Source organism: Lissotriton helveticus, chromosome 8, assembly GCF_964261635.1.
Source record: "Lissotriton helveticus chromosome 8, aLisHel1.1, whole genome shotgun sequence".
Classification (NCBI taxonomy): Eukaryota; Metazoa; Chordata; class Amphibia; order Caudata; family Salamandridae; genus Lissotriton; species Lissotriton helveticus.
This window is the reverse complement of record NC_136069.1, coordinates 1290054868-1290081148: the sequence shown is the minus strand read 5'-3', so window position 1 is coordinate 1290081148 and position 26281 is coordinate 1290054868. Positions and strand designations below refer to the sequence as shown.

Here is a 26281-nt window from a genome sequence, read left to right as displayed (position 1 = left end):
TGCATATAGCCATGTCTGAACTGGGGTGGCAGAGTGGGCTAAAGAACGGTGATGGAATAAACCCAGATCTTTTGACTGGGTGTGAGTGTTTGATTGATTCAGATGCTCCGTCCATCACCACCCCCTTTTGTACCGCTTTTGGCCACCATAAGTGTGGCAGGGTATGCTCAGACGTGAGTCCCTTGCTCACTTTGCCACTGGATTCAAGCAAGCCGGGCTGAAGACGGCTGAAATGCCAGAAACCGGTCCTCTGAAGCTTGTTTCTGGTCCAGGGAAGACATGGCTTGGCAGTTCGGGCTGGACTGTTCCCATGAGGCACAGGGTCAGACTGATATGCATATAGCCATGTCTGAACTGGGGTGGCAGAGTGGGCTAAAGAACGGTGATGGAATAAACCCAGATCTTTTGACTGGGTGTGAGTGTTTGATTGATTCAGATGCTCCGTCCATCACCACCCCCTTTTGTACCGCTTTTGGCCACCATAAGTGTGGCAGGGTATGCTCAATCAATCAATCAATCAATCATGGCATTTATAGAGCGCACTACTCACCCAGAGGGTCTCAAGGCGCTTGGGGGGCCGCTACTGCTCGAACAGCCAGGTCTTGAGCTTCTTCCTGAAGGAGAGGTGATCTTGGGTCAGGTGGAGGTCGGTAGGGAGGGTGTTCCAGGTCTTGGCGGCCAGGTAGGAGAAGGACCTTCCTCCTGTTGTCGCTCTTCGGATGCGGGGGACGGCGGCGAGGGCGTGGTTGGTCGATCGGAGGTGGCGTTTGGGAACGTAGAAGTTGAGGCGGTTGTTGAGGTAGCTCGGGCCTTGGTCGTGTAGGGCTTTGTGTGCGTGGGTGAGGAGACGGAAGGTGATTCTTTTGTTGACGGGAAGCCAGTGCAGGTCTCTCAGGTGTCCGGAGATGTGGCTGCGTCGGGGGATGTCGAGGATGAGTCTGGCTGAGGCGTTCTGGATCCGCTGGAGTCTTTTTTGGAGCTTGGCGGTGGTTCCGGCGTAGAGGGCGTTGCCGTAGTCCAGTCGGCTGGTGACGAGGGCCTGGGTGACCGTCTTCCTGGTCTCGGTGGGGATCCACCGGAAAATCTTTCGTAGCATGCGCAGGATGTTGAAACAGGACGCGGAGACGGCGTTGACTTGTTTGGTCATGGAGAGGGAGGAGTCCAGGATGAAGCCCAGGTTGCGTGCGTGGTCCGTCGGTTTGGGTGCGGTGCCCAAGGCGGGGGGCCACCAGGAGTCGTCCCAGGCGGAGGGCGAGGAGCCCAGGATGAGGACTTCCATCTTGTCTGAGTTCAGTTTCAGGCGGCTGGTCGACATCCACTCGGCTACATCTTTCATCCCTTCGTGGAGGTTGGTTCTGGCGGCGGCGGGGTCGTTGGTCAGGGAGAGGATCAGCTGGGTGTCGTCGGCGTAGGAGATGATGTTGAGGTTGTGCTGGCGTGCGATGGCCGCCAGGGGGCTCATGTTGACGTTGAAGAGGGTGGGGCTGAGCGAGGAGCCCTGAGGAACGCCGCAGATGACTTCCGTGGCTGCCTATCTGAACGGTGGTAGGCGGACTCTCTGTGTCCTTCCAGCGAGGAAGGAGATGATCCACTCCAGTGCCTTCTCCTGGATTCCGATGTCGCTGAGGCGCTGCACTGCTCAGACGTGAGTCCCTTGCTCACTTTGCCACTGGATTCAAGCAAGTCGGGCTGAAGAAGGCTGAAATGCCAGAAACCGGTCCTCGGAAGCTTGTTTCCGGTCCAGGGAAGACATGGCTTGGCAGTTCGGGCTGGACTGTTCCCATGAGGCACAGGGTCAGACTGATTTGCATATAGCCATGTCTGAACTGGGGTGGCAGAGTGGGCTAAAGAACGGTGATGGATTAAACCCAGATCTTTTGACTGGGTGTGAGTGTTTGATTGATTCAGATGCTCCGTCCATCACCACCCCCTTTTGTACCACTTTTGGCCACCATAAGTGTGGCAGGGTATGCTCAGACGTGAGTCCCTTGCTCACTTTGCCACTGGATTCAAGCAAGCCGGGCTGAAGACGGGTGAAATGCCAGAAACCGGTCCTCGGAAGCTTGTTTCCGGTCCAGGGAAGACATGGCTTGGCAGTTCGGGCTGGACTGTACCCATGAGGCACAGGGTCAGACTGATTTGCATATAGCCATGTCTGAACTGGGTTGGCAGAGTGGGCTAAAGAACGGTGATGGATTAAACCCAGATCTTTTGACTGGGTGTGAGTGTTTGATTGATTCAGATGCTCCGTCCATCACCACCCCCTTTTGTACCGCTCTTGGCCACCATAAGTGTGGCAGGGTATGCTCAGACGTGAGTCCCTTGCTCACTTTGCCACTGGATTCAAGCAAGCCGGGCTGAAGACGGCTGAAATGCCAGAAACCAGTCCTCGGAAGCTTGTTTCCGGTCCAGGGAAGACATGGCTTGGCAGTTCGGGCTGGACTGTTCCCATGAGGCACAGGGTCAGACTGATTTGCATATAGCCATGTCTGAACTGGGGTGGCAGAGTGGGCTAAAGAACGGTGATGGATTAAACCCAGATATTTTGACTGGGTGTGAGTGTTTGATTGATTCAGATGCTCCGTCCATCACCACCCCCTTTTGTACCCCTTATAATTCTGCAGGTAATAATAGTCAAACCCCTAATAAACTAGCTACTCAATGGTCCATTCTTTGATATGTCATAAAAGAAGCTTATCTTGAGAGGCACAATTCACAATGAGGATTATAGATGGTCAGTTTATTTCTATTCCTTCTTCTGCTTCCACAGTAAATTACAAAGTCAAACAATGGACAGTTAACATTTTTCGACCCCTTAAAAATTAGACATTAAAGAAACTTTTTGGGAATTATGAGGTTCTTGGCAGGGACGTATTTTGAGCCCCCCTTTTTTTATTTAATTCATGAAATTGTCAGAATGGAGATCATTCTTTGTAGGGGTACGCCCATATTTCCCTGTTTCGTTTTGCTGGCTTTTGGGCTGTGCATGCTGTGGCATTTCTAGCCAGTATCACAGCACGTGTGTTACCCTAAAACTATTCTGTATATTGACTTCACCTAACTGGCTCATTTAACTCTTCAATAATGCCATGGTAGGTTGCCACAGGAACTGTAATAGTGATGTTGATGTTTGTAGACTAAAGTCTGCAGGTACACCACCCACATATATGACCGATGTGTACTGCTCCAGGGATCACCATTCGGCTCTGACTGCAATGCACTTTAAAGTCCTGTAGTGACGTTAACCAAGGAAATGTGTTTTGCCATGTTGGAATCCTTATTATATGTGTTAGCTAAGTCACCCCTATCTGTGCCTGGGTTGGCACACAAGCATTAGTGAGTAATATATGAAAATGGAGTATGCTACAGATTAAGGAAAGGTATGTTCACATACTCAACCAATTCAGAAAATGTGTAGGTAAAGCTACATTTTCTATGAAAAGACCTTATTGTTAAAACCTAATTCAGTGTTGAAAGTGATACGTTTAGTAGAAAAACTGCTCTTGAAACCTGTAGAATGGACTGCCTCAAACCAAACTGATTTTAGAACCAGTTTGTCAGTAGCTTAGCCCAGGGACTGGAATATATGTCCCTGACTGGCTAGTAATGACTGGCCTCCAGGAATAAAATGAGTTTGCCATGGAAGGTAGGAGTAATGTCAACAGTGAACACTTACTAGGTATTCGTCATCTACTGAAGTCAGGGCAGGAACATATTCCAGCACAAGGAGCAGCCTTAATAACTATTGCTTTTGAAGTGAAGAGCAAACATGGATGGTGTTAGGAGGATGGTCTCAGGAACTGAAACAACTTATGGCCAGCACAACCCTACCTCTTTCCTCGATCCGGCACTGGGCGAAGTGAGTATATCTCATCTTCATATGAGAGGGACTAGAAGTAAGAACAAGGCTCATGCAGTTAGAGGAAGTGATGTAAAGACGTAAGACCTGACTCAATTTTAAGTAGACAGTGACTCAATTGTCTGTATTTTTGCAGAATCATCAGCACGTCTGCCTTTGATGTAGATGTTGTCTGTTCTTATCTTTCCAAGAACTGTGAAAGTGTCAAGTCATTTAAAGATAGACATCAGCAAAACACTTGATGCACCATCAGACTGGAGTATGTGGCATTTCATCTCAATTTCAGGGTAAAACAAGAACAATAGCCAAAACAATGAAGAATGAGCTGTCATATATTTTTTGTAAACGGAGACTCTGGCTTAGCTCTACGATGTTTGCTTTCACACCCACAGGTCACAGGAGTGAACTCAGTTCAATGCACCAACGTTTGAATGGGAGAGACTTGTTCATGTAGCTATGCGGAACCCCACCCAATACATAGTTAAGGTGACCTCAATGCTTTTGGGTTACTTACAGTCCCTAAGCTGGGATCCAGGAACACAATTGAGATCAGAATCAAACCTTTTTCGTTATCTTCAATCACAGGCACAAAAGATGTGCTAAGACAAAGACACTTAAACTAAGAAGCATGTTTATTTCAACAGGTGCACCATATTGCTCAACACAGAGAATATGATTAAAACAGCACAAATGCACATTGACAACAACGAGAATAAAATGAACTTTTAAACCATGGTTAAAATGTTATTTGAAACCTTACACCCAAAACCCTATTTCTAGGCACTAAGCTATGAGAACATGGTCTTTCATCCCAGATTATCATGAGCAAGATACTGCCAGAGACGATCCTGCCTGTCAGAGATGCTGCTACTGAAATTTGGTATCCAACTCTTGTTGGAGCTGAAGCTAATGTGGCGCATGTTTTTTATGCGCAGGAATCATGGCCTCCTTGACTCCTGATAATTATAGCATTCTGCTACAACCAGGTATGCAGTGTGCTCATTCTACCTATGAAATGATATATGCAAGTAATTTTGCTCTAATTGCGTAGCGCATAGATGTAGGCTTTAGGGTGTTAGCTTTTCAGATGACATTTTATCCATGGTAGGAATGAACGTTTATTCTTTTTGTTCGCAATATGCAATGATAAAGTTTTAATCATATTCTGAGTGGTTATTTTAGATGAGCTGAGCAACAGGGGACACCTGTTACCTCCTACAGGAAATAAGGGAGCACCTATTGCCATAGGTTTCTCAAGCTTGACTTTTAAAAGATTATTCCCCATTCTGTTTTTTAATTCTTTGATTTCATTTCATTTGACTCCATTCATATGGCGGCCCCCATTGTGATAGGTGCCAATTACGGGGCAGCAGTTACTCTGCATCTCGGTCTTCGAGGTGTCCCTGATATAGGCGGGGGATCGACAGTTACATTTGTAATAGTTGCTCTTATGGCATATGAATTTGAGACATTGTACTCATAGATGGAGTTTGAGACTACAGAGGCTGCCTCTGGGCAGTTTTCGGCTTATAAGGCAGCATGCACCACAGCTTGCAAATTATAGGGGATACCAAGATTTGAAAATCCCTTCAACTCACTTGGAGCACCAGAATTGACTTGCTGGCCAGTTGCGAGACATACACAGGAATGTTAGTCTGGGACCCCTTTGCAGTCTTGGCTGACCACATGGCCGTTCCTTGTCCTGATAGATTAGCTCTTTGTCAGACCTAGCCCTTTTTGCAAAGTTATCCCCAAATATTTTGCCCTGTTCCTCTTTTTGTTGGCTTTCGGTCTGTGGGCACTTTACTATTGCTAATCAATGCTAAAGTGCAGGTGCTCTCTCTAAACATGGTATGATTGCTTCACATCTGTTTGGCATATTTAATCAACATGTAAGTCCCTTGTACAGTGGTAACCCATATGTCCAGGGTCTGTACATTAAATCCTACTAGGAGGCCTGTAGCGCATATTGTCACCCCTAATGAAGGCCCTAGGTAGCCCTATGGGCAGGGTGCCGTGTAAGTAAATGGTAGAACATGTGCCTTTATTGTGTAGCATTTCCTGCTAGAGACAAGAGGCCAATTTTGTTTATCACCAATATGAGGCCTACTCCTCTCATAGTTTAGCATTGGGAATTCCCTTATATATGTTCAAGCAGTAATACCTGATCTGAAAGGAGTAGAGCTGTCATGTTTGGTATGTTTAGAGAGCTAGCGATAAATCATGCTTACTGGTGTAGGTGAATTTTTTATTGCTGTTTTACAAATGCCACTTTTAGAAAGTGGTACAAAAGGGGGTGGTGATGGACGGAGCAAGTGGGCATTTCTCTGTGCTTACAACTCAATGTGTTTTGCCACCTGACTCCAGTCCATGTGTGGGCCTCGTTGACAGCTACATCTTATACATACTTTCCAGACAGACAGCCATCACACAGGAGGGACTGGGTGCATCGGCATACTGATAGCCTTCCTCAGCAAGGAGAAAGGGAGGCGGGACACAATTACATTAGAGTAGGCCATGCCCTGCCCTCACACAAATGGCTTGTTTACCCCCTACTGTATGTCTGGAGCCAGGGCTGAGTTGAATAGTGGTGTTGGCACTTCCGAAGGTTTCTTTTGCAGTCACCTCAACATCAAAGACATTTTGAGTATAAGTGCAGGGGCTCGGAGAACACATCTTTAAACACTGCATGGATTTGTAACCAGTCTGCTGGTTGCACACTCCCAGAAGGAATTGCTGTGCTTCCAGGAAGAGCCGCCATTTGGACCACCTGCTTTGCTGTGCTGGTCTGCTGCCTACTGATTGCCGGACTGCAGAAGGGACTACCACTTGCAAACTGCCTTTATTTGCCTGTCTGCTGCCTGCCTACTTGCTCTGTGTGCCCCAGTATTCTCCAAGGGCGTGTTGGCTTGCCCCCTGTTGAGTCTCAGATCACAGAAGACTGAAGCGCTGATGCTTTTCTACCATTATCATGCCACCATTACACTGACATTGCAAAGCTGCACAGCAATCCCTGCATGTTTCCCCAGTGTATATGGGAGCATCCCTGGAGTATTGAGGGCTCGTGGGCTTCCTTGGGAACTGGCTTTGACAAACGTTGGCTAATCAGTGTGCTTCGACTCACTGAGTGCTCCATGTCTTTCCCCCACTGACTGTCTCTGTGGTGCATGGTTGGAGTGTGGTATGTCCCCTTGCGGTGCTCCAGCGAGGGAATCCGCACCTTCTCTTCCCCCCCACAGCAGGATTGGGCCTCCCAGATGCCTGCATGACTGTGGAAGCTGCTCATTAGGGATTTCTTTGCTTTCAGCTCAGGAACGCCATAGAGTCACTGCACGTTCATTGTTGCCATTGCTAGGGGCTGCCCGGCTTCAGAAGACTGTCCACCCAGCCCTCCCTTAGACCAGTGTGTCTGCAGACATTCCCTAGCAGCTGTAAAGGTAAAGTGAGATCTGGGGGACCACACCAGTGCCCTACCTTTGCAGGTGGCGCTGCTTGCTCAGACAAAAGAGATGCGACTAGGTGGTCACAGAGGGCTCCAGGCTCACCTACACTGAGGAGACTGCACTATGTGGTTATTCTGCATGACACCCGAGGAGGGTCTCCCCACTATAATCTACTGTGCGTGTGCCTACCCCCCATTGTGACATACCTTGTGGTCATTGGTTCTTCAACTGCACTTCGGGGTGAAACCTCGACGGAAGTCCCCGGTCGCAGAGAGGAATCCTGAGTGATGAACTTGCTGTAAAAGTACCATAACGCCCGATTATAAGCTTGGGTGGTTTTCCTGCCTCTTCAAGAAAGGGGCTCATAACTTGCATACCCTTTTGCTCTGCACTGCTTTCCCAGTCTCAAGGGGCCAGATTCCACTTGTACTCGTTGCCACACCAGCTTACCATATCAGGGTAAAAGGCTCACAGATTCTCCTGCGACCTACCAATCTATGCTTTATTAACTCATACTATCCTTTATGATTTATCCAGTGATGTATAGAAATCCTCTTCTACCTGCCTTTCATGTACAGGATGTCTGGCGCATTTTGTTTTTAAACTTGCCTAATTCAGGAACCCCTTGAATGTTTGTCTGGATTACCGTATTTGGTGCAATACTAATGTGGGAGCGTCTGTGCTGATGGTTATGGTGAGACTTTGTGATTCCTGACTTAATAGTGACACATGGTGATTTCTGTGCTTTTTATATTTGAACCTGCTTCATGTCATGCCTTACGTGTGCACTGATGTTTTCAAATATGAGTACGGACTTCGGATTTGCAAAGTATTTTGTAGTATTTCTGGTTTATGTCATTTTGGTCTATGTGATATATACAATATACAATAATATTTTTATGGTGTATTTATTGTGTTACTGATGTGAGTGTGTTGCGCAAATGCTTTACACATTGCCTCAGGGGATAAGCCTGACTGCTCTGTGTCAGAAATCCCATTTCTAACACTCATGCTGATGTTGTAGGGGTTTTACATTACACAGTCACCTTATACAGGAAACTTGTACAGTTTGAATTGCATACTATGAACCTTAGACCTGCTTGCGCGCGGGACAAGTAGTTCCTGTTCCGATGCAATCCATTAGTCCACAGAATTTTAATGCTATCATGGGAAAAGCTCCAGTAAAGCATGAAGAGATTACCTTCTGCATTGCTCACAAGACTAGTCAGTTAGAACCAATGTCATTTCATTTCAACTTTATTTCGATCTTTAGATCATAAAAGTACACAGTTAAAAAGAAGCAAATGTACAGGACAGGTTTCCATACCACAGTAGCGATAGTCACAATAGTTTGGTTCCGGGGGCATACAGTTAACAATCCGTCATAAAAAGAGTACACTATTAAAATCAAGTAATTCATTAATACAATAAATATATAAAACCCTTCATAAAATCTTTAAAAAGCACAAGAAAATGTATGATCACTTATCTCATACGTTATCTCTCAGTGACATACAATGTCTAATTCTCCACAGAAGGGGAAAATCATCATTAAGTTGAATCAGCGGTTTAAAACTATTAAAACACGAGAACACAATACATTTTTTTTAGTAAATACTGGAATTTTGAGATGGTTATTACAATTTCCATCCGTTTTTAGCTCTAATATACATCACACAAGAGAGGAATCGCGATACACAGAAAACTACCAATTGCATAGTTTCAGTCCTCAATACGCATTCAGCCTCTCTACATTGCCTTAAGTTTAGATGAATAAATAGTGGTTTTATCCATATCTTTCTTGGTGTATCATACAAGGGGCAGAAAAAAGTATGTGTGCATCGTCTTCCTTCACCTCACTACGGTGTTTACAGAATATGCATTTATCATAATCCTTGACGGCCCTGTAACAATCCCATTTTGATTTGTTTCCATTGGTTCCAATGTATCTATTTACAACACCCAAAAAACACATAGATTATGGACTATGAGTCTCCCTCTAGGGATTGGCTCCACCCGAAGAGCACTGTAACAGGAAACATATTTGTATACATTTACACCAGCACGCATTCAGTGGCAGCTGTCCCTGAGGCACAGAATGAGCACAGACCTGCAGTAGCTCTAGAGCTAGGAATGAAATTAATGGGGAACTTCTCTACAGTTTTCCTAATAATCCTGAGCAATATTAAGGAAGCAGCTTCAGTTCTGGATCTACGCCAAAGACTAGAAGCAGTTCTAGTTCATGGACAGGAACTACCAAAAAAATCACAGAAGTATACACCTCTGTAGGCTGTGATACATTGGGTTCATGAGCCTCAAGCCACATTTAAAACCTAAAAGGGGCACTAAGCATTCAGCTAAAGAGAAATGTTGATTGGAAGGCAAAAAGAAGAGAGGGGTAGAGAGCAAAGATGGACCAGATCTCCCATATCTTGGGAATCTAGTAGGGATGGTTATAATTTAAGTGACCACAATAAAATTTAGAAAAGGAAACAGTAGCGGTATTCTGATATCCGCTCTCCACATTCTTTTCAGGCCACTGACGTTAAATGAGCAGGGGGTGGGGCATCTGAGTACCGAAGAAAGAAAGAGTATAGCAAAAAAAGGTAGCAAAAACAACAAGATTGATATATTAAACCCAGATCTGTGACTGGAGTGAGTGGTTGAAAAGATTCAGCACTCCGTCCATCATTTTGTTGTATTTGCTATGGTCACCCTTAGTGGCCAAGGGTATGAACAGACATGGGTCCTAGGCTCACTGTGCCACTGGAATCAAGCTATCCTGGCTGATGAGGGATGAAACCCCAAAACCGGTCCTAGGATGCTTGTTTCCGGTCCAGGGAGGACCTGGCTTGGCAGTTTGGGCTGAACTGTTCCCATGAGGCACAGGGTCAAGACTGATTTGCCAATGGCTGGGTCCAAAACTGGGGTGACATAGTAAGCAAAAGAACGATGGATTAATCCCCGATCTGTAACTGGTGGTGAGTAGTTGAAAAGTTTCAGCACCCCATCCATCATCCTATTGTGTTTGCTGTGTTTGCCCTAAGTGGACAAGGGTATGCCGAGACATGGGTCCCTTGCTTGCTGTGCCGCTGGACTAAAGCTAGTCTGGCTGATAAGAGTGAAACCCCAAAACTGGTCCCAGGATGCTTGTTTCCAGTCCAGGAAAGACCTGGACTGGCAGTTCGGGTTGAACAGTTCCCATGAGGAACAGGGTCAAGGCTGATTAGCATATGGATGTGTACAAACTGGGGTGGCATAGTGAGCAACAGAACAATGGATTCAACCCAGATCTGTGACTGGGGGTGAGTGTTTGAAAATGTTCAGCACTCCACGCATCGTCTTGTTTTGTTTGATATAGCAAAAAGGTGACACAGGACGAGAGGCTGAAAACACCATGAAGAGGGAAGAGAAAGGATTGGACTCTAAAACTCCAGTAAAGAAGAAAGTAGTAGCAGGACTTTATAAGATACATGCTGATCCAACTATGGATTCTCCTGAAAAAACAGACTTGGGCGTCAGTGCTCCTCAACAGCGCAGAAGTCACAAAAATAAAACACTTCAGAGGTTTCTGGTGGCTAGTCCAACTGATGAGTTCACATGAGTTCAGACTCCAGATAAACATTTAAATACCCCTGATAGGGTTTAAGATATAGAATTACAGTTTGAAGGGGACATAACACACTCTATTAAAGCTGTTTTCTGGGCATTTGTATCTGATGTTTATGACATCATACTAGCTTAGGAAGACTGGCCTCCAGTGTTTATTAAGGAAGCGCTCTAGGGAGAGGAAGTAATGAGTAGCTTTTTCTCTGATCATACCTGAAGACATCAGGGACATATACACCACTAAATAGGCTGTAATACAGGCTCCGGCCTTATACAGAAACCAAGCAGGTTGGGGAAGTCGCAATACCTTTTAAAGCCAGAAGCAAAGCACAGAATTAAAGGAATATTAGGGCATAATCGCACCTTGCCTTTCACTAATGAACATGCCCCTTTTTCTCGTCTCCAAACCAAACAGAATCTATAGGATAATGTTAAACTATATGAATTTACATTCACATATAAGAACATAAGCAGTGCAAAATCTGTATAGCACAGGTGTAATGATGAAAAAATAGAAATAAAAACCTTAGACACCTCTAATGGGGTTTTCAGTCAAATCAGAGTGCCTGAAAGTGAGTATTTAACCATCTTTAGCTTTGATGCGATGTAGTCCTCATTTCGAAACTAAATGAGGACTGAGGAATGGGCTATAAGAACAGTCTGGGCTTATTCTCAAGGTGCATCATGAAGATCTTACAACATACCATAAATTGATGATATCTATCTTACAGATGATGACTTGGATCTAAACCTGACTAGAGTGGGCAAAGTTACAGTTAAAGAATACATTTGTAATAATTGAAGATTGCTGACCTTCAGTGACCTTCCTCCGATACAAGTTATCTATTAGGGGTAAAGGTCTGGGTTCTGATTTACTTCAGAAGTGTGTTACCTTGCAGCCTCAGAACAGACTAAAGAAGTTGCAATCCTTGCTGGTATTCCTTAACTTCAGACAAACTTACTTGTTGCAATATGCTGAGTAAGTGGAGCTGTTGTATGATTTGATTTCTCTCATGTTTTGAACAAAACAGTGGATGAGCAGGCGCACTGATAGCTTAGGTGCTTTGCAAATATACATGCTTGAGACAAAATACTTACAAACGAATGCTTGCTCCCTGCACCGAGGTAGGTGCAGTGTATCTCTTCTTTGAGTGCAGTGGCTGTAAAGTTTCAGTCTGATTCTATTCTTCATACACAAACGTTTCTTTAATATGAGCCACATATTCCTCCTAAGCCTGGCCCGTTGAGTCTTACCACAACATATTCTATACAGATGGCTCAGCTCAACTAGAGGTAGGAACCAAGTACTCCACATCTTATTCAGTAGTGCAATGTGTAGTGAAAGATGGGGGATTTTGTCTGCAGTGCATCTATTTTTAAAACGCTAGGTGACAGCACGGCACTACATGCAGAACTTTATGCCCTTTTACTTGCATTACAATTGGCTAATCCATCCGTTTCCACACATATAGTGTTGGATTCTTCCTTCTGTGTGCAGAGGTACATTGCTGATTTGCAGCATTGCTGATTGAATGGATTCAAAGACTCAAATGGAAAATAGATTAAAGATCAACAACTCTGGGTACGGTAGCTGTCTTACAAGATAAGCTTCCACTGATCCATGTGAAGCACACTTTGGGCCATCAGTGTGATAGATTTCATGCTAAAAGGAATTGTGCGGTTGACTCAGATGCCAAAGCTGCAATCCTGTACCTACCACCAAACAAGGCAGAAAGCCTACCACAGGCTTTCCTCCTAAATATTCCTACACCATTAATTCAGACCACACTTCTCTAGTCTCACTAAAGGAGTGGGGGACAGGATACTACCTAATACGCTGTCCAGATTAGATTTAATCAGGAAAGTTCGTAAGGGATTGACATCTGCCTGTGTTGCGGGTTAACGCGACCGTAGCCATACTACATCAATGCTACTGGTGGACTTGTATATAGAAACAACGATAGATATGCTGCAGACACAGGCATCTGACAGGCGAGCTATGCATTGCGTTACAAAGGTCTTACAATTGTGCATTATTGGATATCAGATTTGAAGATTTTCTCTGTGCAAATTGTGTTAGAGGGAAAACTTCTGAATGCACCATTTAAAATCGTTGTATTCAGATGGAATGAACATCAGCGACAATGCCACTAAATTACTGCATAACGTAAGGCATCTCAGAAATGCATTGCCGTCACAATCCAAATACCATCTTCACAAATTATGTTTTTTAAATACCATAGTATCAGCACAGCTGTCACTGAAAACAATATTCTACTGTGGGAGACTACAACGCTTCCCTTAAATTTAGATACATTTTGTATTTTTTACGTTTGTGCGCCATCTAGAGGAGCAAAGTAAGAACTGTCTATGAACGCCGTACCAATTTATTACATGCACGTCGTGGTTTTTGTCTCCTCTCCCCCACTTTAGTCATTTTCATTTACGAGGAATTTTCGATATACTGTAGTATTTTTCATAAAAACACATTGGTGTTGTGCTTATTACTTTTTTGTTGTTTTCATAAGTATATAAAGCAATATTAGATATCCTTACGTGCTTTATTTTGGATTCAAATGCGTTGGACCTCGACCGACATGCGAGGTGCTTCACTATATGCTTGCAGGCTTCAGTCTTCCCAGATCCACTTTCTCCACTGTGGGGGAAAAAAAAGACATGTCAACGCTGTGTTTGTCGTATAGTATTCAATATACCCATAGCCCATTAGACTGGGATAAATAAGGCGTATTAATAAGCAACAAGAAAATAGAACTATTGATCAAAGAAAAAAACAAAGGATGAACTCATGGGGTTACACAGCCGTGGAATATTGCAATTGGTCTTAAACTTGCAAATGCGCCATACTGACCCTCGCTCTAGTTAGAGATGTGTGCATCAACTCTGCATGTAGCCCCTCCAGAAGCCTCAGAACAATGACTCAATGTCCTGCAAAAATGTGCAAATGCAGCTACTTGATCGAATTTGAAATCTATGGCCTGGATTTACCAAGCCTTTGTGTCTGCCCTTGCGTCACGCAAGGTGACATAGGGCAATGCAAAAGGGGTTCTTTGGAACTTACAAAAGCACGCAAGGCCTGATTTGCATTGCTTTGCAAAGAAATGTACCATAACACAGCTGCTTGTGCTGGGTTACGTTACATTTCAACTAGGGAGGTGTTCCATGGGTGGGGCATAGATGTTCCCATGCACCCACCCATGAACTTTGGTGCATTTCCAGATTTACTAATGATAATAAACCTGGGAATGAGTCAAAATGTTACGCCTTCTCCAGTGAGCTGTAACGAGGAGAATTCGCTTTATTTTGCCGCCTTATTTCCTCTTTCCACATGTTCTGCACAGAGCGCGCTAGAGCAAGTAGAGAGAGAAATGCTCAATAACTTTGTGAATATGAAGAATTTCTGCTCTCTTCCTCTCATGCAATGCTGGGCAGTCACTTTGTTTGCTGTCCTGCATTGTGTGAAAGATTAGTAAATGTGCCCCTGTGTTTTTACACCCTAGTAACCTACTGGTGATTTTGACACTTTTAGGACTGTCTCCTTGAATTTTTGAATTTGAATTTTGAATTTAAAAATATTTATATAGCGCACGTTTACCTAGCGGTTTCATGGCGCTGCGGGGTCGATACAACTTCAACAGGGAGGACCAGTAGATTAAGGTGAGAAGGCCTGTGAGAACAGAAAAGTTTTCAGTCTCCTACGGAACTCCATATAAGATGCAGAAGTTCGAATAAGGAGGGGCAAGGAGTTCCAAAAGGACGGGGCAAGGACAGAAAACTTACAGCCTCCTGTCCTACTTTTCTTAAAACGGGGTACCACTAAAAGAGAGAGGGAGGAGGAACGCAATTGCCTACCAGGAATATAATGATTGATGTTGGCCTTAATAAAGGCTGGGGCTGTCCCGGCGCGAGCCTGAAAAGTCAGGCATCCAAGTTTGAACAGGGCTCTTTCTTTTATCGGGAGCCAATGCAGGGAACAGAGAGACGGAGTGATATGTTGAGATCTGGGTAAACTAAGAACCAGGCGAGCGGCTTGGTTCTGCACCAGCTGAAGCCGGCGGAAGGCATAACTGGGGATGCCATTATACAGTGCGTTGCCATAGTCAAGGCGAGAGAGAACCATCGCCATGACAATGAGCTTGAGGGCAGAGGAAGAGAAAAAGCGTGAGATCTTGCGAATAGTACGCAGTGCAAAGAAACAAGAAGAGACCACCGTGCTAACATGTGAGTGGAGGGTAAGATGTTGATTGAGAGTGATCCCCAAAGTTTTGACAGAAGAAGAGGGAAGAGGAGGGGGACCAAGTAAGGGAGGCCAAAAGGCAGAAGACCAGGGATTGAGTTTACCTCCAGTCAGGACAAGTTCGGTCTTATCAGGGTTGAGTTTCAGATGGTTCAAGTTCATCCAATCCCTGATAAAGACCATCCTTTAATGAGAAGGTGTGATTACCTACATTACACCTAAGCCAAGCCTTCCTCTTCACAGTCCTTACTCCAAGTACAAGATTTAACAGGCATTGGCAATAAAATAATAATAAAAAAATAAATTAAAAAAAAAAAAAAAGCCATGCTTTTTTCGATCTATGTGTACTTTGCATGGGTAAAACTCTATCATGGCTAACAGGAACATACAAATATCTTGCAGACACTTAAGAGCTTATTTAGAGTTTGACAGTGTTAGGCCTGGCATCCCTGGCATGGTTTGCCTTCAACCCTCCTGTTTTGCTGACTTCATTTTTGCTAGCTTTACCACTCTGTGCAATTTACGACTGCTAACCAGTGCTAAAGTGCTTGGGCTCTCTCCTTCTCCTCAAAACATGCTGGAATTGGCTTATATCAAGATGGCATATTCAATTTACTTGTAAGTTCCTAGTAAGGTGGCACAATCAGTGCTCGGACCTGTAAATTAAATGCTACTAGTGGGTCTGCTGGACTGATTGTGCCACCCATTTAAGTAGCACTTTAAGCATGTCTCAGGTCTGCCTTTGCAGCCTGTGTGTGCAGGTTTAAACTGCCAGTACAACCGTGCTTTGCCAAGCCCAACTCTTCCCTTTTAATAAATATAAATCACCCCTAGGGTAGGCCCTGGCCAGACTAGAAAGCAGGGTGCAGTGTATTTATAAAGTTGCATACAAACATTTCGTTTTACATATCCTAGTAGTGAAAAACTCTTAAATTCGTATTTCATTACTGCAAGGCTTACTTCCCCCATTTGATAACATTCAAGTTACCTTATTACATTTAATATGTGAACATTTCCAAATGAGAGCAGGTACCAGTTAATGTTTGGTGTTTTTAGAATTCTAGTGAGAAAATCCTCTTTCATTGTGAAGTCGCATTTTACATTACAATTTAGAAAATTATACTTTTAGAATGTTGTTTTTCCACTTCTTTTGCCATTTAGGGGCATATTTATGGGAATGTGGTGCAGCGCAGCAAGTCACCTTGTCGAGCTGCACCGCATCACAGGGAAAAGGCAGGAATGCGCTGTATTTAAAAGAATATGTCCTTGTCCCAGCTCTGGGGCCATTTTAGCTAACTAGTGCCAATGCAGGCTCCCTTGCAACATGGTGCAAGGCTGCCCTTGTTGAACGCAGGATTATTTTTATGCAGAAAGTGGCACCTTTCTGGACAAAAACAAATCTGAGAGACAAATTCCCCTTTCTATGTGTGCTGCAGAATGCAGAACACATAGAAAGAGGAAGTAACAAAATAAATAAAGATATGTCTCCTTGTTACACCGCCCTGTGAAGGCGTATACTTTGGTGAATTTCTAGGTTTATCAATTCTGATAAATCCGCGGATGCATCAGAAACCATGGGCGCAACACCCATGGGACAAATCACTGGTGCAGAGTAAGGCAACGCAGCAATTAGCGCTGTGCTTGTGAATTATGAAGCCATTCAGGGCCATGCAAGTTGGCCTTGCATGGCTTCATAAATGTCATTTTCGAGTTGTGTCATTCTTACACCACCTTGAATGGTGCAAGACTGACGCAACAGGGCTCGTAAATCGGCGCTTTAGTGTCTGCATTCTGTCTCTGGGTCACATAACTGGGCGTAGCTGACACTTGTGCTTCTCTCACTTCAAAGGAAGGCCCAGGTTAAAATGTTAGGCCTACAACATCAACTCTTCAGTACACTTCTAGACCTGTGAATACTGCCAGGAAGAAGGACTTCTGTGCTGCTAAAAGGATTGCCACTCTACTGGACCCCTTCTCTGTAGGACTGATGCCATGCTATGCTGACCTGCTACCCTTTTTTGAGGTGAGAAAGAATGGACCTGCATCTGTAGAATCCAGGACCCCAGAGTGACTCCAAGGGCTAATTGTCTGGCCTCCTGCCTAGAACCTCAGAACAGAAGAATCCAACAATATTGAACTGAGCACCTGGACTCTGCCATCTGTGAGTCCTGCCCTGTCAAGTGGTTCCACAGCTGTCCTGAAACTTTGGAAGTGGGAAGTAAGGTGTTTGGCCAGCCCATTACTTGCTCCAGCGGAACTCATGCATATCCTCTGCTGCGTAGTACAATCTAGAGCAGAACCAACACATCGCCCCTGTTGCAAGGGTTCTCCCAGCGCAAGGACTATGCATCGACCTCGTAGCCCGCATTGGAACTGCTGCTCTTCAAAGCTTCACCGACGCAGGCCCTCTCAAATATCCTTTACGCCACATGCGTTATAACGCATGCCATTACCCCACATTTTTAACACAGCAAAATCTTTTACAATGCAGGGTTTTACACCGCAAACTATTGTAGTGTGGTTCCTATATTCCCAATAGGCTCTGCGCATTGGAATAATATATCCTATAGTTTAGACGTAGGACTGAGGTCTACTAGGTCTCTATCGAATACATTAGACTTAATTGTGAGTGTCAGCTAGCTCAGAGGTCACTAGAAACTTTCTCGATGTCACAAGAAGGGATTAGTTTCTGACAACCGCATAAACATGACAACTTTGTTTCCCCAAGATAAAACTGATCATCAGAGTCGTGGAAATAATAGATAGATATTTCACTCAGTCAATGGTGCATGCTTTGTTTCACCAGAGGTGCAAAGAAATAGAGAGATGGGCGTTTTCAATATAAAGGTTTTATTGAACGGTCTTCTTTCTCAAGCATAATGTTATGTTATGTTATGAAAGCTCTTCTATAGCGCACGGCTACTCCGAAGAGTGTCCCGGCGCTTTGGCAAAGAGAGAAGTAACTACATAACACAGTGCCCTCCACGTGGGAGCAAGAAAATTATTGGGCGAAAAGCCACGTCTTCAGGTCCTTTCGAAAAGCAAGCAGATTAGACATAGTTCTTAATGCAATGGGGAGCTCATTCCAACAACACGGGGCCAGATACCGAAAAGAGCGGCCTCCAGTGCGAGCACGTTTAATGATGGGGACAATTGCTTTGGCCTGTCGTGTGGACCTCAGGGCCCTCTTTGGAGCATAAAAAAACATCCGTTTCCGGAGGTACTTAGGGCCGGTTAGATGGAGAGCTTTAAAGGCCAGAGTCAAGATCTTAAAGGTGACTCTTTTGGCAATTGGAAGCCAATGGAGTCTCTCTAGCAACTCTGACACGCAGGCCCTTCGCGGCAGTCCAAAGATGGCTCTAGCGGCCGAGTTTTGCACGACCTGCAAACGAGCTAAAAGATATTTGGGGAGGCCTAGATAGAGAGCGTTCGCGTAATCAAGACGCAAACCTATCAAGGCCTGAACTATAATTTTTTTATGTTGGAGGGATATTAGTGGGAGGAATTTCCGCAGCATTTTCAAAATGCCATAGCACTTTCCGGTCAGCCCAATGATCTGGGGTCTAAAAGAAAGATCTACATCACACAAGATGCCCAGGTTTTTGGCTTTATGCGAGGTATCCTCAGGCGGTGCCATATGCTGCGGCCACCAAGACTTCCACTCGGGGTTAGGAGGACTTCCAAAGAAGAGCAGCTCCGACTTATCCGAGTTGCATTTCAGACTATGTCTCTGAAACCATTCAGATACGGCTTCCGGACATTCCCTAATCTGATTGCTGTCAAAATCTTCACCCTTGTTACACGTGAAAAGTAGCTGGGTGTCATCAGCATAGGATATGATCTGGGCACCAAAAGATTCCGCTACCTCTGCCAGAGGAGCCATATAGATATTAAAAAGGCTGGGGCTCAGGATGGACCCTTGCGGAACCCCTACATCCAGCGGAGGCATTTCAGCGGAAAACGGGGGTGCCCAGACCACTTGTCGGCGGTTGGTGAGAAATGATTTAAACCATTTCCACACCGTCCCCCGAAAAACGATCTCCCATAGTCTTGAAAGGAGACCGACATGGGGGACGGTGTCGAACGCCGCCGACAAGTCCAGCATGATCAGAATAGCTTTCCCTCCACCATCCAGAGTCTCTCGAATGGCATCGGTAATCTCTAAGAGGGCTGTCTCCGTGCTGTAATTCGCACGGAAACCAGATTGAGAATGGTGTAGCAAGTTGTTATTCTCTATAAAGCTGGAGATGGAGAGGTGCACGTGTTTCTCAATCACCTTAGCCATGGATGGAAGGAGGGAGATTGGTCTATAATTCGCGTGTACAAGGGGATCTGATGTTGTTTTTTTTAACAGCGGCAGAATTAGGGCGTGCTTCCAGGCCGAGGGTACTTCACCAGATGTAAGGGAGGCATTAAGCAATGAGTTATGCAAGATGTTAATTGCCGGCGCAACCCTTCCAAGGCAAGTAGCAGGACATGGGTCAAGCGGCGAGCCTGACTTAAGTCGGGTTAGAAGGTCAAGGGAGGAGGCAAGAGATATGGACGGAAAGTCCAGAAGCAGGGGTCCTGTTTCCTTTAAAAGTGAAGGCATAGGAATCAGATGACAAGCTCCTGGGCTAAGGCCTGCATTAGGAAAGGAATCTTGGATAAGCTTGATTTTGTTGACAAAGAATTCACTAAGTTGGCAGATCCAAGCTTCCGTGTGAGAATGATTAGGAGAACTCGCAGCAGGAGAAATAAACTCTTGTACAATTCTGAAAATGTCTTTACTCCTGTTATCTGCTACGTCAATTCTATGTTCCAGATAGAGTTTTTTTGCATCCAAGATTTGTTTATGGTAGAAACAAATTAATCCCCTGTATTTGATTTTATCTTCTGGATCATACCGTCGCCTCCAAACTCTTTCCGCCCTCTTACACTCCTGCCGTAGCTTGCCGAGAAGAGGAGTGAACCAGGGGGCCGAGAAGTGTTTACTCCCTGAATTACCTGTCTTACCAGGGGCTAATTCCTCAAACCTAATTTCGAGTAATTTCTGGACCAAATCTATATCTTGCTCCAGATCCCCTGATAGGGGGCAGGGGTGTTGGCAGAGAGCGGAAGAAAGCATTTCTGCCGTGACTCGGTGAAAAGGCCGCGACAACCTCTTGGTGTCTTTTGCTCCTCTAACACTGGACATGGCCATGATGGAGATGCAGAATTCTACCAAAAGGTGGTCTGACCAAAGAACAGGAAGTGGAGGAGAGGCTTCTATGGATCTGGTGGAGACGATCTGATCGATCGTATGGCCTTTGAAATGAGTCGGGCTAAAAATGAAAGGGGACAGCCCAAGCGGACATACTGTGTCTAGGAGCTTAATGGTGTCAGAGTCAGCCGTGTTGTCCATATGGAGATTGAAATCTCCCAATAGGAGACAGGGCTCCGATCTCAAACACGGTACAGATAGTGCCGCCTGTAGGTCCTCAAAAAAAGAGCCTAAAGGGCCAGGTGCTCTGTAAATAATAATCCCTGTGCAAGTTTGACGGGGGGGATAGTTTGAGGGTGAAGCCTAAGGCTTCACTCCCCTTGATGTTATCCACAGGGAATGTCGAACAGGACAGACTCTTGTCGACAATTAATGCCACACCTCCACCACGACCCACCACTCTGTCCTTCCTGTAGATGGTATAATTTGGAGGGACAGCAGTGGCAATATCGGGGCCAGAGCACTCACTGAGCCAAGTCTCTGTAAGAAACAGACAGGAGGTTTTTGAATCAGAAATCAAATTCCAGATATCGGTGGAATGCTTACTAAGGGATCTGGTGTTGAGCAGATGACAAGAAATATGTGATGATGGGGATACGGGCAATACATCTTCCCGCCTCGGCATAGTCCAGCCACACTCAGCGCAACCCTTCCTAAGCACGCGGCCTGCTGGAAAAACATGATGACATAAAGTGAAAGATCCTCGAAGCGCTAAAAGCTCCGAGGAAGAATAAGAAAGCATCAGAGCTACTGAGACGTCTTACCCATCAAACGACAAACGGCTGACAGCCAGATAATAACACGCCTACCTCGCCTGCTTCCGAGGCGCGGACGAGCGCAGACGGGCGGGACTCTGGCGCGACTCAGGCGCAGAGAAGGCGCTTTCGCTGCGCGTCACCGCTGCGCGTTGAGAGGAGACCTTTAAATAGGCAGGTCCCAGTGTCCCTGAGCGCTAGAACGCTCAAAGATGGCGCCCACAGTTCTCCTCCCACACAAAAATGGCGCTCACTGCCCCCTGCCTCCCCGGAGACCGGACCCGCTAAACAGCGGTGGGGTGACACAATTATCGTGCAGGTGAGTGGCCAGAGACCCTGTAACTAAAACCAGGGGAAAGTAAACAATATGCAAATAAAATGGAAAACGGGGGTTTTAAAAATAACCTGAAACGCTATAGACGCTAGAACAGCGCGCACATCCAGCAGCAAAGCGCTGCAGCAGTACTGATCTTCAAATTTCCAATGCCAGAGTGTCCAGGTAGAGACTCCGCCTTAAATAGGCAGGTCCCAGTGTCCCTGAGCGCTAGAACGCTCAAAGATGGCACCCACAGTTCTCCTCCCACACAAAAATGGCGCTCACTGCCCCCTGCCTCCCCGGAGACCGGACCCGCTAAACAGCGGTGGGGTGACACAATTATCATGCAGGTGAGTGGCCAGAGACCCTGTAACTAAAACCAGGGGAAAGTAAACAATATGCAAATAAAATGTAAAACGGGGGTTTTAAAAATAACCTGAAACGCTATAGACGCTAGAACAGCGCGCACATCCAGCAGCAAAGCGCTGCAGCAGTACTGATCTTCAAATTTCCAATGCCAGAGTGTCCAGGTAGAGACTCCGCCTTAAATAGGCAGGTCCCAGTGTCCCTGAGCGCTAGAACGCTCAAGGATGGCGCCCACAGTTCTCCTCCCACACAAAAATGGCGCTCACTGCCCCCTGCCTCCCCGGAGACCGGACCCGCTAAACAGCGGTGGGGTGACACAATTATCGTGCAGGTGAGTGGCCAGAGACCCTGTAACTAAAACCAGGGGAAAGTAAACAATATGCAAATAAAATGGAAAACGGGGGTTTTAAAAATAGCCTGAAACGCTATCGACGCTAGAACAGCGCGCACATCCAGCAGCAAAGCGCTGCAGCAGTACTGATCTTCAAATTTCCAATGCCAATGCATAAGAAATGAACTGCTACAATCGTAAAACTGGTTGTAAAATATAATGCATACAGTATAAAGAGTAGGATAAAATAATACTGTAAGAGCATTGTATGGTTCCTAAACCATAGATAAATACATACATAAATAACAGAGGCTAACAGTACTCAACTGGTGCTTCTAAAATACGCCTAACCCGATGTATCTAACCTAAGCTTAGTAGGAGGGAAGAAGTAAGTTAGGTGTAGCATAAATGTAGTATTCTTTTGCCAAGAATCTGTCCAAGATTTCTCTTAAGGGTAGCCTGGAAACACTGGAGCTGGATTTCTCGGCAGGTGAAAAGACAGCGTCTCTCTCAGTGCTAAGGCAAGTGTGGGCATATTTATACATTGAAGTTGCCGAGTTTGACGTAAAGTGGACATAATAACGTCATTAAAGACTCTCAGTTCTTTGAAAACTCCATGAGTTCTTGGACAAGTCTGTTCTCGAGCAAGGGAAAGTCCCTAGCTGCTGGAGCAGAGTTTTCCAAGAAATCGTTGTAGATTTTCGGAACTAGTGGAAGTAGCCCTGCCGTATTTAAACTGCATGTGCTATGTCTAAATATGGTTATGATTATTATGCCTATATAAGGACACAGTGATTTATACCTATATATGGGATGAATCGGGAAATTTACAATAGTGTCCTACAATGGTTTACAACACCCACTCCACACTATTATGTTAATCTAAGAGTAAATACTAAAACATAGAAGCCAGAGTATGTGTTTTTACAATCCCATCCTAAAAATACATGAAATGTATTTTAAAAAATGGTCGTACACAAAATGAGCATTTGTACAGTATGCAACTAAAAGCAATGATTTCACTGTAAGCATATGATATGATATTTAGCAATGCTAACCAAATGAATCCCGAAATTTACATTTATGAAATGGCTCTGTATACAGAATTTTTTTTCGAAACCATCCCATAGCAGAATATACAAGCTAGTTTGATTTGTGCATTAGGTCAATATTGTTTCTAGGAAGTAGTCAAAGAATTCTTGTTCTCTAAGAATAGTTCTACTTTAAGCAGATTACTTTGTGCCAGAGTTCAGTTTGTTTTGAAAAAAAGTCAAATTAAATTGTAGTGAAATAGAGTTCCAAACTTGGAAGCTTTTATTTTGAAAAAAGTGAAGGTCGAATTTCAGAGTTCCAAAAAGAACGCTGTGTGATAGTTTCCAAAGTAATTCTCGGTGTCAGGAGAAAACATTAAGTCATCAAGGCTGGCATAGAAATCGTCTACCACAGTAGATGAAAGTTCAACCACTTCATTAAGAAGGTCAATTGTACACAGATGTGAAGCATCGCCGTCAGCGTCAGTCGCATTAGCAATGTTCGCAGTAGATGGTACCTGTGTGCCTGTTGGTCCGCGTATCTCACCTCCAGTTGGATTTGCCGGTGAGATCTCAATGAATGCCGTCATCAGGATTGGTAGCCGCTGTGGGCAACACAACATATGAGCCATTACCGGACCCAGTAGTGCGTCATCATCCGTTGGCATAGCCGATGGTAGTTTTAGACAGATATCTACCACGTATTCCTCTCCACAAAGCAGGCATCGTAGAACAGGTAAGGTGCAATCTTGCCAGATTGGTCTGAATGACAAGAACCATGTGGTATTCAGATCTCTCAAACGCGCCAAGCCAATGATCTGTATTATTCTCTCACGATACCTCCTGGTCTGGAGTGCATTCTCCATGGTGACTTGGGTATCGCTGGTGGCCGGACTTGCCATAATGGAGCAGGAGGAATAAAAATAGGATCCTGCTACGAGTCCCAAGATGAGAGGCAGGCCGCCGAACAGAGTGTACGAAGTTAGGAAAAATGCCCAGGACTGATTCAAAGGGTGCTAACAGTCCCGAAATAATCGTCTTAAATACATGTGCAATACCACTGGTATCAGACATGTTAAAGATACGACCTAACATTTCTGCGAAATTTATTGGGCAGTTTGTTGATAATAATGCATGTATCTCTGCAGAGGACCTTGCAACTTGCAGATCATACGTCTCTCTGGATGAGGTCAGTGGCACAGTTTTTTGCAAAAGAATGGCTTTCATTCTGCTTAAAGTATAAATTCGTATAGAAGAGATGTTCAGTGAATGCCATAGTGGTGACCCCCCGTCTGTCTTGGTTTTCGGAAACAATACTTGCATACAACAAGTGACCCTGTCTGACACAGTAACGAGAGAGCCTATTCTTGGCATCATTTTACAACAGCTGTGATCATTTAACATAATGCAGCTACTATTGGAAAGCTGCCAAAAATTGCATCTATCACCGCTGTGGGCGAACCCTAGAGGTGGCAAGAAAGGTTATTGGAAGAACCCTCACAGGCTCCATGTAAATTAATACCTTGACACAATAGTGTACCACTTAGTGAGTTTTTACAATTTTTACCACTAAGAAATACCTCCTTTCCCCCACGCCAACATTTGTGTGTGTATGGTAAATCCCAGGTCGACTTAATGTATTTTTTACCCAACCTTTCATACAGGCCTGCTAGTATGTGTTTTAAGCAATACTGAAAGTGGAAAGTCGTCACTGGTATCGTGATGGTGCCATGTATTATCCATTCAACTGATGGTTTCTCAGAAACGGTCAAAGGTAATCTCTCCAGTTTTTCTATGCTCAGCACCGTATAGTCTGCTCCCTTCTGAGCCAACAAGATGTGTTTATATGTAAGGTTAAACACAGTAAACAATGACGTAGTGTAGATTAAACACAAGGGCACATAGCCCGAACAAAGGTTTTGTGACGTGCAGCCTAACAGCATTATAGAACGTAATTGAGACTGGCCATGTTGTAACATTAGCAAGTCCTGTTCCATTATGTTAATGGCAGAGGATACAATGCTGTCCAAAGAATATATTCTGGATGACAGAGTTGTTAACCCATTGTCAACTACAGAGAGTGATTTCTCTAAGTTAATACGATCAATTTCTCATATTCTTTCAGCTGTTTCAATTTGCGTGACTTTCCATGCTTCATTGTATGCAGTGTATATACCGGCATATATGAAACGTTTATGATGTGGATTACGAGGTCCCAGTAAAAATTCTCGTAAATCTACGCCATCTTTAAACAAAGATATGTGTTGTTGTATTTCTGAAAGTGTAGATTTCTGCAGCCACTCAAAGCATAGTTTACCTACACTATACGTTGTTATTAACCCTGGGTGAAGCACTACGCTACACTCGCATAGTTTGTGAAGTTTGCGCAACTTCGCACTACGCGAGCTGCACGTAGCACAGTGCGAACACGCGTAGCACAGCGTAGCGTAGTGCAGCGGTCATTTTTTGCTTGTTCGCGGTCCTCAACGTCATGTTCGCGACCGCGAGCAAGCAAAATGACATCCCGGCGAGACTCTCAACGCGGGGAGGTCAGGTTTCTCATTGCAAGTGGTCGTGCATGCTCGCGACCGCTCGCAATGAGAAACTACCAGTTCGCGTTGAGAAAGCTGCCTCTCGAGTAAAAATCTACTCGGGCGGCAGAAACTACAGCTCGCACTGTGCAAGATGCCGTTTTCAATGATTGCACAGTGCCGGATGCTTGTTCGCACTGTGCAATCATTGAAAATGCATCTTGCAGAGTGCGAACATGCTACTACGCAGCTCGCGTAGTGCTACGTGAAGTTCGCGTAGTGCGAAGTGCACTTTGCGTAGCTTCGCGTAGTGCTACTTCGCGAACTACGCCCAGGGTTAGTTGTTATTATCCCTGGATGTTGTCTTTGGATATATCTTGGATCTGGCCGAGTTACTGTAAACCCTTGTGTCTTGTTCAGGAATCTATCTTGACAGTTACTTGTGTCTGTGGGCCAGATTAACCATTTTTTCCATTCAGGATTTGTTCTGTTCTGTTGTAAAATATAGTTTATGTCTACCTCCTCACCTGAAGTTAAATTACT

General features: G+C 44.8%; 1 protein-coding gene across 1 annotated transcript in view; it reads right to left on the bottom strand.

Moving 5' to 3' along the window:
• MYO16 (myosin XVI) overlaps positions 1-26281 on the bottom strand; it is a 2830569-nt gene that overhangs the window by 1694829 nt on the left and 1109459 nt on the right. The window contains exon 14 of the mRNA XM_078658257.1: positions 13468-13567. Coding sequence (XP_078514383.1) covers positions 13468-13567 — 100 coding nt within the window. The remainder of the gene's footprint in view (positions 1-13467; positions 13568-26281) is intronic.